Source organism: Juglans regia, chromosome 11 (genome assembly GCF_001411555.2).
Source record: "Juglans regia cultivar Chandler chromosome 11, Walnut 2.0, whole genome shotgun sequence".
NCBI classification, from domain to species: domain Eukaryota; kingdom Viridiplantae; phylum Streptophyta; class Magnoliopsida; order Fagales; family Juglandaceae; genus Juglans; species Juglans regia.
In genome coordinates, this window is record NC_049911.1 from 25,890,987 (window position 1) to 25,904,826 (window position 13,840).

Sequence of the window (13,840 nt, forward strand, 5' to 3'; positions counted from 1 at the left end):
CGTATGCCATGCGACTGTGCAATCCACTAATGGATTTGATTCATTGAACAATGGAAGGGGAGGGATGTGGACCGTGATAAAAGAAAACCAGCAACACAGACACACACATGCGCAATGAAGGATTTTGGAGTGTGATTCTTTGCTTCAAGCGTGGAATAAATCCTGATAGGGATGTGGCAACTTTTGAACTTTTCATGTAAAAAAGAACGGCTCATGATTTCGGAGGTCGCATGTGACCACCCAGGCTTTTGAGATTGTCATTGCCGGGAATATCCATCCAGGGCTTCGTCGATTGCCATGCCAGGGTACAGCACCAGCATATCCCTAGCTAGCACTCCTGTGTGCATATCAATCATTGTGCCTGCTTCATGTTTTATTTTTTTGCTTTTCACAAATCAGAGCATTGTCTCAATACTAAGGCCTTCAGGAACTTAATTGCTCCGAGAAATATTGTAATAGTGCTTCCCTCAGCTATATAATATATATTATACGTCAAAATGAATGAGCAAATTTTAAGACAAAAATAAAGCTCGCTCTCCCAAGTATGATTTTGTTTTGAAGTATCATCCATTTGTTAGTCCATATGAAGTTTCATTCATGATTGTGCTGGCTATGTCAGGTCATTAAGCCCATCCACAAATGCTAGCTCCTATTGATAATTCGTCCGGAAAACATTCAATTTCCAGAAATGACACATAGCCTGGGACTCAGAAAGATGCTTCTATTGGGGGAAGGTACGCCACCGGGTCTGAACAACAATAAAATCTAGAATGGGGGAAAGTTGATCAATAAAACCTTCCCGGTTATTTCCATCAAATCAGCCTCAATGTTCTTTCTACACGAAACCTAAACGAGAGAATTAGCAGATGCAAACACGACATTACACAATTAATAACGACATTGCTTCAAGTAGCTAGGTTGTTTCACAAGCCCTAGGTGAAATGTCATAGTTTATTTTCTTTTATTTCTAATTTACAGGATTTATAAAGTAGATATAATGAAAGATAACATACTTGACCTCGAGTAGACTAGTAACTGAAATATGTAAACCTAGGTAATAATAATGGGAGGCCACCTTTCTCTACCTGGACATTATATACAAACATGCTTATATAATCTCCTTCACCTAAAGGTAGCTCAAAACGCCCATTTTCCCCTACAACCAACTGCATACATAAACACCAAAAGTTAATTATAAAGTTATTCACTGGCAGCTGTTCGCATAGTTACCAATTTTCCAGGATGCATGCACAGGGAAAAGCCTTCACCAGCATTTCTGCAAAACTTTATAAGTGGAAACCATGTGGCTACCATTAGATCTACTTTTGAAGCAATAACATTAGTAGTAGTTACAAACCAACAAAAGCCTTAATGATAAATGAAGAAATCCAAGAGTAGTTCAGTCTCAAACCAAGTAGATAATAAATGTCGGACATGTTACCTCTTAAGCACAGGTTGGACGGATAACGGGGTTAGATTCTGACTGCAGTTGCATGTGATTTAGTTCCTGCAAAATTACAATGGACTGAAATAAATCTTGTACCCTCTAGAAAAATGGCCCTGATATCTTATTTCCTAAACAGAGGTGCCGTCCAATTGTCTGGTGGCTATGTGGAAACTATAACTGATATCTATAACATGCTACAGAAGTTACATGGATTTTCCAAGTAAAAATGTGTTTCTATGATGAGAAAGAAAGGAACCTATTGTCTTACAGTACAGATTGGAAATTTTACCCTCTACATTTAAGGGTTTTTTTTTTTTTTTTGCAAAATAAGAGCTCTCGTTACCAGACCAGACTTGCAAATTTCAGCACTGGACAACACATCAGAGAATCTGTTACCAAACCAGAGTAATGTAATGTTTGGAGAGGCTATGGTCCACATAAGGACAGTAAACCAGAGGCAAGAGTCCAGTACATGAAAAGTGTGATCCAAGAGCTCTAACGAGAGCTCTAGCTTACTAAGCCAACCTTCACCACGGGACTAACCAGATTCTATGACATGCCTAAATTTCCAAGAAGATGTCAGATGAAGTTGTACCATGCCAATGATAAAAGCCTACAGTGCTTTCAAAATAAGTCAAAATTGCCGTGATATGCAGCAGGGGGGACAATTAATTGTCAATCTATATCTAAGTAACTCTTCAAAACCAAAAACCAATCTGGAAAAAAAAGTGAAAAAAACCAAGAAAAAGTTAATGTCGACTGTCAGTGGTAAGGAAGGATTTAGGAGTTTCATGATGAACTGTGGCAAAAGCTGCACCTGTTCTGTTTGAACAACTCGCTCGGTAGAAAGAACTGGCAACAAGGACTGAAGCTGATGGCTAGGATTTTGCTGGCTTTGCTGCTTCTGTAACTGAAGCTCATATGAGGCATACTCCCCAGGCTTCTCCCACTGCAAAGCCAACTTATAGAGTCATTTTCTCATCTTTTCAAATTATAAAAAATCAACATAAAAATGCAAGAATGATGATTCAATGCAGCATATTTACCCTGCTCTCATAAGTAACACAATTATAATAGTACTTGTATCCATCAGGGCAGGTATGTTCACTCCAATCACACTCTAAAGGAGCCACTATCTGGGGACTTAAAGGTACAGCTGGTGAGCTAGAAGTGCTAGCAAGTATTGGAGGATTGCTTCCAGTACGTGGAGACTGCAGAAAAAACAATGCGAAAATTATGATACAGTTGCCAAAATCACAGAGACATGAGGTGACTGTATGATATGAATTCGAATGAGTCCATCATCTACTACTAGCCAGGTATCACGATTAAACATCTATTAAACACCGTGTTGTATGCGTACAGGGCTTTCTTTTCCACCAATGGTTGATCGCACCTACAAGATGTCAACTATGCCAAAACTTAGCACCATTGAAACAATAAAAAGCCACCAAATCATAACTATCACCATTCAAGGTTGAAGCCATGCTTGGGACTCAACTATAAAATTCGGAGATCCACTCCATGAAGGTTTTCATGTGTGTCTTTGTCAACGATGCTATGAGAGGATGCTCATGACATTACCTCTGAATGTGTGCCAATACTTCCGATCACTCCAATTTCCTCAGTGACCAACAGATAAGTTACCCCATACAAGTTGCTAAATAATCAATATCATTGTAGTACCTGCTGACTAGTCACTTGCAAACTCAGCTGCTGTTCGACTTTATCAGTTTGATGGGACTGCCTCTGCACGTCAGAGACGGCTAGTTGAGATGATTGTGAACTTGTCTGTGGAGTTTGCGTTTGTTGTAAAGACATCTGAGACAACTCTGAAGTTGATTGTTGGAGGGAAGGAAATGGTTGCTGCATGACTGGTTCTTGGTTTATCATTTGCGGAACCGCTTGAGGTAATGAACTTGTGGAATTTGGTTGGATAGGAAATGAAGCATTAGGCAAAATACACCCTCCATCCCCAACATTTGGTCCTAGCCTGCCAACAGATAACCACAGAAAGTGGGAAAAAAAGACACTCATTTCAGTACATTTTGATATGAATAACTAAATAAGAGTGAAGGCACATGTACCTAGCAAATGGTTCTTTTGAAAAGGGAGTAAAATTTGCGCTTGCAAACCCATGATTGCCCCTGGAGAGAGAAAGAGAGTCAACAAACAAATGGTAATCCTGGTTAACATGGTGTGATAAAGAAGATATAATAGCATGGATCAGGAACTGGCTAGTTTGGACAGCATCTCACTTTTACTGAACCAAAGAAACCAAGTCCTGTGTATAAATTTTAACAAGTAATTTTAACTTAATTATAATCCATTAATCACACACAGAGCATGGATTAACATCTGTACAAGAAAGTCAAAGGAAGCAAAAACCTTGGTTCTCCAGTCCTAGGTTTCTTAGGATCCGCAAAACGAACAATCAATGGCTGATCACAACCCTAAAAAACATAAACAGAGGAAAAACAAATATATAGAAAGCCTTTAAAAGTGCAATCATGAAAGCAGAGAAGTGATGCATGTAAAGATATAAGATTTACTCTCATCATGAAGGTTCCATTTAATGCTTTTATTGCTGCCAATGCCATATCCCTATGAGAAAATTTAACGAATCCACTTCCTTCAAAACAGCACAAGCATCCATTCAAGTTATCAATTGATAGTGCAACGGGATAGAAGATTCAAATACAAATTTATAAAACGTGCCATGGTGGTAAAAAAGCAACAAGTTGATAGCGCACCATCGGTGCATTATATATATGAGATGAGTTTTGGAAATAAAAATTTATGTGCCATCCAGGCAGATCAAAGAGCTGCTTTTTCTAAAGCAAAAGTTCAATAGAGAACAGTAAGGGGGCACAACTTGCATAGAGATGATGTGCAGAAAGGACACAAACCTCTTGAGAGCCAGCAAGCTTTAACTGAAACTATGAGGAAAATTACCCACCCATTATAGCACTTTACCTTTTTTGTTTCTACCTAGAAGTAATTGTTGTGTACAATTTGGAAAGAACAAAGGATTGGACATATTGATTGCTATAGTGGTTGTGTATGGGGTCAATGAGGTGCTGGAGATGGTGGTCCAGAGCAAAAATTACCTACCGACATGTCCAGTCCAAAATGCTAAATTTAATGCCATTGAATATGAAAGAACACAGGTTTGGGCATATTAGAGTGCTGGTGATCCTTAGGTGAAACCTGATACAATGAGGTAGAAATGGTGGCCCAGAGTAAAATTTACCTACTAATGGCAACATGTCCAGTCCAAAATTCTAAATTTCACCATTAGATATGAAAGGCATACTACAGGGTAGATCAAGAACACACCACGACTTTGCTTCATTTCATCTCGCATGATGAAGATATCTTCAACAAGACCATAGGGGGAAAATATCTGACAGAGAAAACATTCATATAAAACTCATACACCAATAAGGTAACATAGAGGCCAATAACTGCAGTTGAATTTGAAAATGAAAATAAGAATGCCTTCCACAAAGTCATGTGAACAACAACAAAGCATGATGGGGCAATGAATTCATCATCAAATTTGGGAACTTACCTAAGTTCAGTCTAGCTACAAAGGCTGCACACACGAAGGAGCTCACAAAGACAGATTTTTATGGCACACAGCCAAAGTAGGCATTTGATGCAATGACATTTCAATCTAAATTGATTTTCTGTCCATGCGCATTCAATGATATGCACCGTGTATTTTGAAAAGCAATCCATAAAAGAGGGTAGCACCCACCTTGAACAGTCCCCAAACTGATCTCAGCTCTAAACATGCAGTAATGCCTTTTGTGTAAAGGGTTTGTACTCAAAATTTTCTCATAATGTTTCACTGATTATACTTCTCTGGTCTAAATAGTGCTACTCAGTCAATCCAGTGAAGGCATTGCGAAGGCAATGTAATAGCAGTAGTTTTCTAGCACAATGCAACCTTGTTTTCATTTAGAAATACATTGTATCCCTCCCCGGACCCCACTTAAGTGAGAACAGTATTGGGTAATGACCACTTTATGCATCCTACACATTTACCTTTGCAGGAGTCTATGCATTTATGTGTCACACATGCAAGTTGTTACATACACAGAAACAAGAAAGTTGAATTTATTTTGCTGAGGTATGCAAAGAACTAGAACATTCAATGAATATGGATCATACCTCCTCAATTTCTTTTGCCGAAGCATCTTTGTTCAGGCAACCAACGTATAATTTGTCCAGTACCCCTATCATAAGAAAACATAACAAAAAATCAGCAAATGAACATAAAAATATAAGAATATTTGTGTACCTATTGATAAAAAGAAAAGGCAGACAGTTCTTTTGTTTGAACATCATATGTGCACAAGTGAAGAACTGAAGCATTGTGCAAGAACAAAGCCAATGCAGCTGCGTAGACACCATATGTACTCAGATAAATGTCAAAAACATTATTTTTTATAAAGGTAAAATAAAACAATATTAAAACAAGTAAATAGGCAAAGCCCAAGTATACAGGAAGTATACAAATGAGAGCACCTGGAAAAGCAAAGGAAGCCTTGAAATAACATTTTATTTCTCACTTTTCTATGGAAACATGCAAAGCTATAAAAGCTGTATGCTGCACTACTAAAGACAATGATTTTAGCAATGCAAAATTTTTCATTATGTATAAATGCTTATAAGCATTGTAAAATAAATATTCCTTCTGTAATTGCAACCCTATCAATAACAGGTCAGTCCAGATCAACAAGAACACTGCAAATACGCTTGTCAGGAATCCAAATCTCTTTTAGTACTATGCATCTTAAAAATATAGTAATACACTTTGAGCTATTAAATTTCCACACAACATAAACACGGATCAAGCGATCATGACTAACATCCATACCTCAAGAAATTAAGAAGTGTCTGGTTGGAATCAACTTCTAATTAGAAGCCAACCTCATGACAGCTCAGCTTCCATTTCCATTTAGGCCTAGAGGTTAATGTACTTTTTTTTTAGAGGTTAATGTACTTATCTAAGAAAGATAATAGTTTTATCAGTTAAGGTTCATTTGTATAATACATCCCTTTAGCTCTTCATAAGAAATATTTTGGCAGTTTAACAGTCTTTATGCATCTATTATTACAAAAGGATATCCAAATGGTATGTGGCAAAACGTTGAGACTCGAAATTCTAAAATCTTTGTTGGGGATTTGATGCAGGGGAAAACCTGAATAAAAGTGGAAATACATGATTGAGAGAAAATGAAAAGGCATTTTAAATAGAACATTACCAAGACGTTCTCGTTCCTTATCAGCATATTTGACTAAGAGAGGAACATTCTCCTGGAAAAGCAAATATGTAAGACAAATATGCAAATGTGGATTGACCAAAACCAGCAAAAGCCTTCATATATTCTTACTAGAAGCTGGTGAACTCACCCCAGCAAAAGTATATTGATGGTTTAAAGCTCTAATCGCCCCTTCAGCTTCATCTACAGTTGCATACTTCACAAAACAACTTCCTGTAAAAGCAAAATTATGTTCGTTAGATCATTTTCTTCATAAAGTGCTTTTTAATCCCAAGGGGTTGGCCTAAGTGGTGAAGGCCTTGGTCTTGGGGTATCACTCCCTTCAAGGTCCAAGGTTCAACACCTCGTGGGTGCAAACAATCATTTAAGGCCACACCCCCAGTGAAAAGCCAGCGATTTAACCAATTCCGTATAGGAAAACTTCTGAGGGTGCGGTGCATGAGACCGGGGTTTACTCTACAGGGGTGGGTCCGAAGGGCCCTGCCTTGGAGAGGTTCCCCGACCAAAAAAAAAAACTTCATGCATAAAGTGCTTTGTCCATAAATTACTATTATTCTTCCAATGATACATGATAGAAGCAAAACATTCATTTTCTCAATCTCATTCTCAGTCTATTGGCTATATATTAATTTACATGATTTATACTAAGAACAATTCAGACTTAAAACCCCATCCAATTTGACAAGTTTTTTTACTGTGTAATAAGAATTTCATTATAAGTGCCAAAAGCAGAATCCAAGTACAATGAGATTGTACAAGAAAGTCACCTAGCTAGAAATAGAAAAAGCAAATATACAAGAAAATAATGGAAACTAAGTCCAATGGACGAAAGCGTTGAAGAACAAAGCCTTGATCTCCTCCATTGTCCATTCGCGGTCCTAGAAATTTATATCATTCATTTCCTTCCAAATATAGCAAAAAAAAAGTATATGGAAATCAATTTCCAGACTGCCAAAATTTGTGGGCTACCACCTAATCCTCTTGATGAGTGAAAAAGATTTCACTATGCTCCTAGGCATGATCCAAGCCAAACCAACCTTTCAAATCTAATAGAGACAAAAACGAATCAAATCAAACTCAATAATACACATAAAACACAGTTATGTAATTGTTAAAATATAACCATTAATGTACTCAAATGTCAGTAATAATCATCCAAGAATTGCACATAGCTGATCATCTGACAAGAATACTGAACTTTGAGGATTGACTGTCTGCAATAAATTAACTTCTAGGTGAGAGCATTCATGGCACGAAAGCACAATCTATCTACCTTATGAAAATCTGGTTGAAAGTCCTGAGGTTATCTTCAACATTGTTAATAGTACACCATGGTAAATTGGCAGGTTGATACCATGGAGAGCCATTCAGAGGGCCAGAAAAGGGATAATAATATGGATTAAAAATCTCCATAAGAATAACATCACAATACCTTGCTGTTGACCAGTTCTCTTATCCTTTAATATAACAACTTCAACTACATTTCCATGTTCTTCAAAGACAGGTCGAATCTGATGTAAAGAGAGGTATCCAACAGTTAAAATATCATACTTATGAGAAGCAGGAAAATTAGTAGCAATCTCAAAAGAAGAAAATTTAATGAAAAAGTCTTGTTGGTTGCACATTCTAGCCGGGGGGACGAGATGTTCGGTTTTTCCAGCCAATAATGCCTCATATAACTATAGTGGACAATCCTCTTAACCTCCCTTTGTGGGCAAAGACAATGTCAGGTCAGATGATGAGGTACATTAGCATATGGCAAGCAATGCAGACATGTTTATGCTTCAACGGCAACAATAACTTACATCAGCTTCAGTTGCTGTTCTCGGAACTGGTACAACATAAAGTTTTACATGACCAACACCATCCACTTGATCTGAAAAGGGAAAAAAGGAACAACGAAAGATAAAACTTAGGATATTTACAAAGCAATCGGAAAATATTAACATGATTTTCACGTGAAACCACCAAAAAAAATACAAACCAAAAAATGCAGTAGTTTTTTCATAAAAAAAAAAAAACGTAGATTATGAATTCTCTAATATCATTAGCGCAGAATACGAATACAAGAAAGGTTAAAAGCCAAGTAACAGGAAACACATTCTGCTGATATGTAACAGCAAGTTGCGAGTGAAGCTATGCAAAAAAATGCTTGCGAATTCATATTAAAATAAAGTGAAGTCCGCTGGCATTACCTTTCTAAGTGAAGGGAGGAATATACCAGACTTGTACAGTCAAAATAAGTAAAAGAACTCAGCTAGAGCCTTACAACAAGAGAACTAAAATGGGTAAAGAATGAGTAAAAGAAGTAAACATAAATTTCTTTTTTCAGTTCTTTTCAAAATTACAATGATCACGAACCAATTACTTCCATTTAACTCAGTTAACTTAATATTTTTCTTTTCCAACAACCAAACAGAAAGTTACACACACAAACCTGGGGAAGCTCCTCGAGCTGATTGATGCCGCCACCTTTTTCGTCCAAAATAACCAGAACCAGGACCATATCCCGCACCGTCACCAACGCCAACACCACCAGCGCCACCATTTGGCGGAAATCCTCCAGATACAAACAAATCGTTTGGTTCAGCGATCACGTGGTGATGGTGGTTGTAGCTGTGGTCAGGGTGCTGGTGGTGACGGTAATCGGGTTGGTAATTGTGGTGGTGGTGATGATAGTTGGGGTTGTTGAAGTGCTGGTCATGGTGATTGGGATGGTAGTTAGGATTGTTAAAATGCTGGTCGTGGTGATTGTGGTGGTCGGAGTGGTGGTTATGAGGGTGATAGTGGGGCTCTTGGTGGCTATTAAAACGTTCTCCTCTGTGCTTCTCCAGCTTCGCTGACTGTAAATCCTTAGCGAAACCCTAACCCTAGAATTCGACTGAATCAGTAGAGCTATGAAGACGAAGATTATAAAAAACTAGCGTTCGCCAGGTAAAAACCGCCGGTAGTGTTTTTCTTTTTCGTTAAATATTCGGGGTTTTTTTTTTCTTTTTTTGACATTGTTAAATATTCGGGTATTAAAAATACTATTTCACATCGATCTTGTAACTCTTGTTTATCTTTAAAATTATCTTTTATAATTATTTTATAGAGAAAAATACTATTTATATTTATAATTATTTTACACATTTATTTTAAATAAATAGTGATTATAAGTTTATAAAATGATACAATTATATTAAATTTATGTAAAATAATTATAAATATAATAATAATAATAATTTATTAATACAAGTTAGTATAAAATTATAGATAATATGGAAATTAAATGCTTTGCTATTATTATTCTTAAAATGTATGACATTATAAATTTCATAATTCATTATTTGGTATGATAGAATTCAACCTATATTAAGGTTTTGTTTATTTAATTATTGTCTTAATTATTCCTTATCAAATAATTTGATGTTAATATGTTACGTGCATTATTATTAAATATGAGGTGGCAATGATCCTAGCATTGTTTAAGGTCTATGAGTTACAGAAGTAGGTTAGAGTGGCGTACAAGGATTTAGATTTTACTCCGAACTTTAAATACGACATGATTTTTTAAGTAAAATTTTTTAGAGAGAAAATTATGAAAAAAAATAGATTATTTTTTAATACATCCAATATCAAAATAAGAAATATTTAATATAATTTGTCATTTATTAAATATTTATTTAAGTGTTAGATTTTTTACATCTTTAATCAAAAACTTCTTTAATAGATTTGCAATTGATTTAAAATAAAAATTTCTGATTTAACAAATCATCTATAAATTAAAAATGCATATAATACAATAAGTAGGATTTATTTTTTAATAGTGTTGTACTTCTGTTGGCCTGATTCTAACTTCCTAAATGAAATGATTTGGTCCGGAGTGGAAGAGGATAATTGATACTTCAAAATTATTCTTTAACCAATGTCAGATGCTAAGTTTCAACAATTTTAAAAATATAAGAAGAAGGGAGCCAGACGAGAGGGTAGTTTGACATGAAACATCATCTGTTTTATAACATTATTATGTTTTTCCACGTATTGTTTTTTAATTTTTTAAATAAATATTTACATAATAATCTAAGAGATTGATAAAAAAATTATATACATATTAAGGTCTGGTTTGGATTGCCAAGTCCTCACATTTCATTTCATCTCAAGGCTAGTGATATCCTTATAACTCCTTTACTATTATTTTACTATCTAATTTTTTATTTTCCTTTTGCTACTTGAATATGGAGTAAAAATATCAGAATATGACCTTCTTTCATAATCTATAATAAAATTTCAATCAACGAATTAATCATGTAATTTAATTAAAAATAAATTTAGTTTTATTTTATAAAAATTGACATTTTTTTGTTCTCTGAGTCAATTTTTATAAAATTGAATTTTTTTAATTAAATTACACGATTACGCTAGTTTATTAGATTTATTTTCTTATAAATTATGCAAGAATATCACATTTTAATATTTTAAATCCATATTCAAAGAGCAAAAAGAAAAAAAAATATATGTGTAGTAAAGCAGTAGTAAAGGAAGTGTAAGGGTATCATTATCCCTCATCTCAATATTTAAACACCACAAATACAAACATTTTTCAATTTTAAATTTTTAAAAGTTTCATATAATCATTACCTAATTATTATAACTTTTTCAAGCTTATAAACAATATACAAAAACCAATTCAACTTTTTCAAATATAAAAAATATATATATATATATTAAAAATAATAATTTTATTCAACTTTTTCTCTATCATTTTCTAAAATCTCATAAAACATATTTAATTCAAACTTTTTACTACTATTTACAAATAATTTAACTATTATTCACAGATTATCTCATTTCATCTCACTATTTAAACCATGCTTTGACTTCTTAGAAATTTTATATTTATTGTTTATTTTTAATTTTACCAGACAAATTTATTAGCAAGTTTTATAGTTTTACTTAGTCGTATAATAGTTTTTTTTTTATCAGTAAAAGATAGATATTATATATATAAATGAAATAGGCATAGCCCTTGTATACAAGAAGTATACATAAGAACTCCTAATTACATTCTAAGGACGATAAATTAAAGATAAGAAATCATGAACATTATCTCCATATAATACAATAGTGGAAAACCAACACATTAAAGTGTGGAGAAAAAAATTCTTCAGCTCAGTCATAGTGCGTTCCTTATCTTCAAAGCACTGCGCATTCCATTCCATCCAAATACACCACATTATGCACAACGGAATCATTTTCCACCCTGCTGCCACTTGATGGCATCCTTGCATCTTGGACCAACAACCCAACAAGTCCACCACCCTCATAGGCATAACCCAAGCAATATCTACCCTTAGGAAGATCTCATCCCATAGCACCCTTGTTTCCTCACAATGCAATAAGAGATGATCCACAGATTCTCCATTCTTCTTGCACATGTAGTACCAATCCAACACTACACATCCTTTCTTTTTCAGGTTGTCTGTGGTCAATATCTTCCCAAGAGCAGCACTCCAAACAAAAAAAGTTACTTTAGAAGGCACCCGAGACCTCCAAATATTCTTCCAGTGGAATGGCGTAATATCAAGTTGTGTTGTCAGGATACTATAAAATGCCTTAACTGTACATAACTTGTGGTTATTAAACCTCCACTTCAAAATATCTCGCTGTGCCAAAGGAATCTCCATGGAATATAGCAAGCTGAAAAATTATGAGACAATAGGTAATTCTCAATCATGTAATCCCTGTTAAAAAGAATATTCCATTGATGAGCACCATAAGAAAATAAACGCACGTCTGCCACTGAAGCCTCCTTGTTCACTGCAATACGATATAAGGCTGGAAAAACCATTTCCAAAGCATGGTCTCCACACCACACGTCCCTCCAAAATCTAATTCGAATGCCCTCACCAACTATAAAGCGAATTTGGTTTGCAAAACATGGTCATCCCTTCTTGATATACTTCCACAAACCCACCCCATACACCCCTCTCACTTCCTTAGAGCATCAACCACCCCAAGCGACACCATGTCTAGCGTCAATAATATTCGTCGTATAATAGTACCCTGAAAAATATTATGCCAATCAAATAAAAGAGGTCTTTTTAGAAATTTATTATATTTAAAATGTTATGGAAGTTATCTTTCTTTTTTTTTTCTCGGCAAGTTTACTGCATTAATAAATATAAAAGTTCATACAATATTAAAATAACAAACCAAATTAAGGAGGGTCCTTACCACTATGAAAATTAAGTAAATTAGGGGGATTGAGGAGAGGGGTATGCTTCCGTAGAGATTGATGGAGGCTGCCCATTTCACTATATCATGCGCGCATCGATTTTGAGATCGATGAATTTTTTTCACTGTCAAAGATTCCATGGATTTCAGTAGGTGTAGCATGTTTGCAGCAATGTTTTCAATTTCCCAATCCAAGTTTGGGGCTTCTAGCAATAGACCATCTACTACTTGTTGGGAATCACTTTCAATGTGAATTTTTTTCAAGTTTCTGCGAAGAACTTCTTGAATGCCTTCTAAAGCTGCTGAGGCTTCGTCCACATTTGGGTTTGTGCTACGTATGAAATTAATTATCACAAAAATGGGCTTCTTATCTGTAGCTCTACAAACTGTTGCAATGATGCTTCCATGTGTTCTAACAGCAACATCAAACTGAAATAGATGGAAACCTTCCATTCCTTTTTTAGTGCTGTTGGGTGGGAACCACGATTTTGCAACTCATGCTGATTTGTGCTCCAATAATTGATTGTTGACTGATTCGATAAGATTATAGGGCAAAGGGTATTGGCATAATGGATGACTTTATTTCTTAGATACCAGATGTTGTCCATGGTTAGTGTAGCAAAGATTTGGAAGTCTTAGGATTCATCTACTAGAATTAGGAGTTTTGTGGCAAGATCTAGAATGACCTTGATCCATTCAAGCATGGGAAGAGATTCGAAAATTTCAATGTTGATGGGCTATTTTGATTGCCTCCAGAGGATTCAAGAAAAATGACAATTAAGGAACAAATGATTAGTGGTTTTAAAGGTAGTTTTGCAGAGAGCACAAAAAGTTTGTTCCTCATTCAGATTAATAAAATTATTCAACAAAACTTTTGTGGGAA

General features: G+C 35.2%; 1 protein-coding gene across 1 annotated transcript; it reads right to left on the bottom strand.

Moving 5' to 3' along the window:
- Window positions 1-610: 610 nt before the first annotated feature.
- On the bottom strand, window positions 611-13,410 carry LOC109007191 (flowering time control protein FCA-like). The gene is made up of 17 exons (XM_035682584.1): window positions 13,084-13,410; window positions 9,179-9,605; window positions 8,547-8,617; window positions 8,174-8,252; window positions 6,872-6,954; window positions 6,724-6,775; window positions 5,627-5,691; window positions 4,787-4,853; window positions 4,000-4,079; window positions 3,836-3,900; window positions 3,535-3,594; window positions 3,134-3,440; window positions 2,494-2,658; window positions 2,187-2,396; window positions 1,086-1,166; window positions 796-846; window positions 611-649 (listed from the first exon to the last, which is right to left on the bottom strand). The coding sequence occupies exons 1-17, from the start codon at window positions 13,408-13,410 to the stop codon at window positions 611-613; spliced, it is 2,229 nt and encodes a 742-aa protein (XP_035538477.1).
- Window positions 13,411-13,840: the final 430 nt, after the last annotated feature.

What these genes read in the sequence shown, in the direction of transcription:
- LOC109007191 (XM_035682584.1), bottom strand. Translation starts at nt 13,410, where the DNA reads ATGGAAGGTTTCCATCTATTTCAGTTTGATGTTGCTGTTAGAACACAT. An exon ending in AGCTCGAGGAGCTTCCCCAG is followed by an intron (nt 8,618 to 9,178) that starts GTTTGTGTGTGT and finishes TTCCCTTTTCAG; the next exon opens with ATCAAGTGGATGGTGTTGGT. An exon ending in CGGCAAAAGAAATTGAGGAG is followed by an intron (nt 4,854 to 5,626) that starts GTATGATCCATA and finishes TTTCTCTGTCAG; the next exon opens with ATATTTTCCCCCTATGGTCT.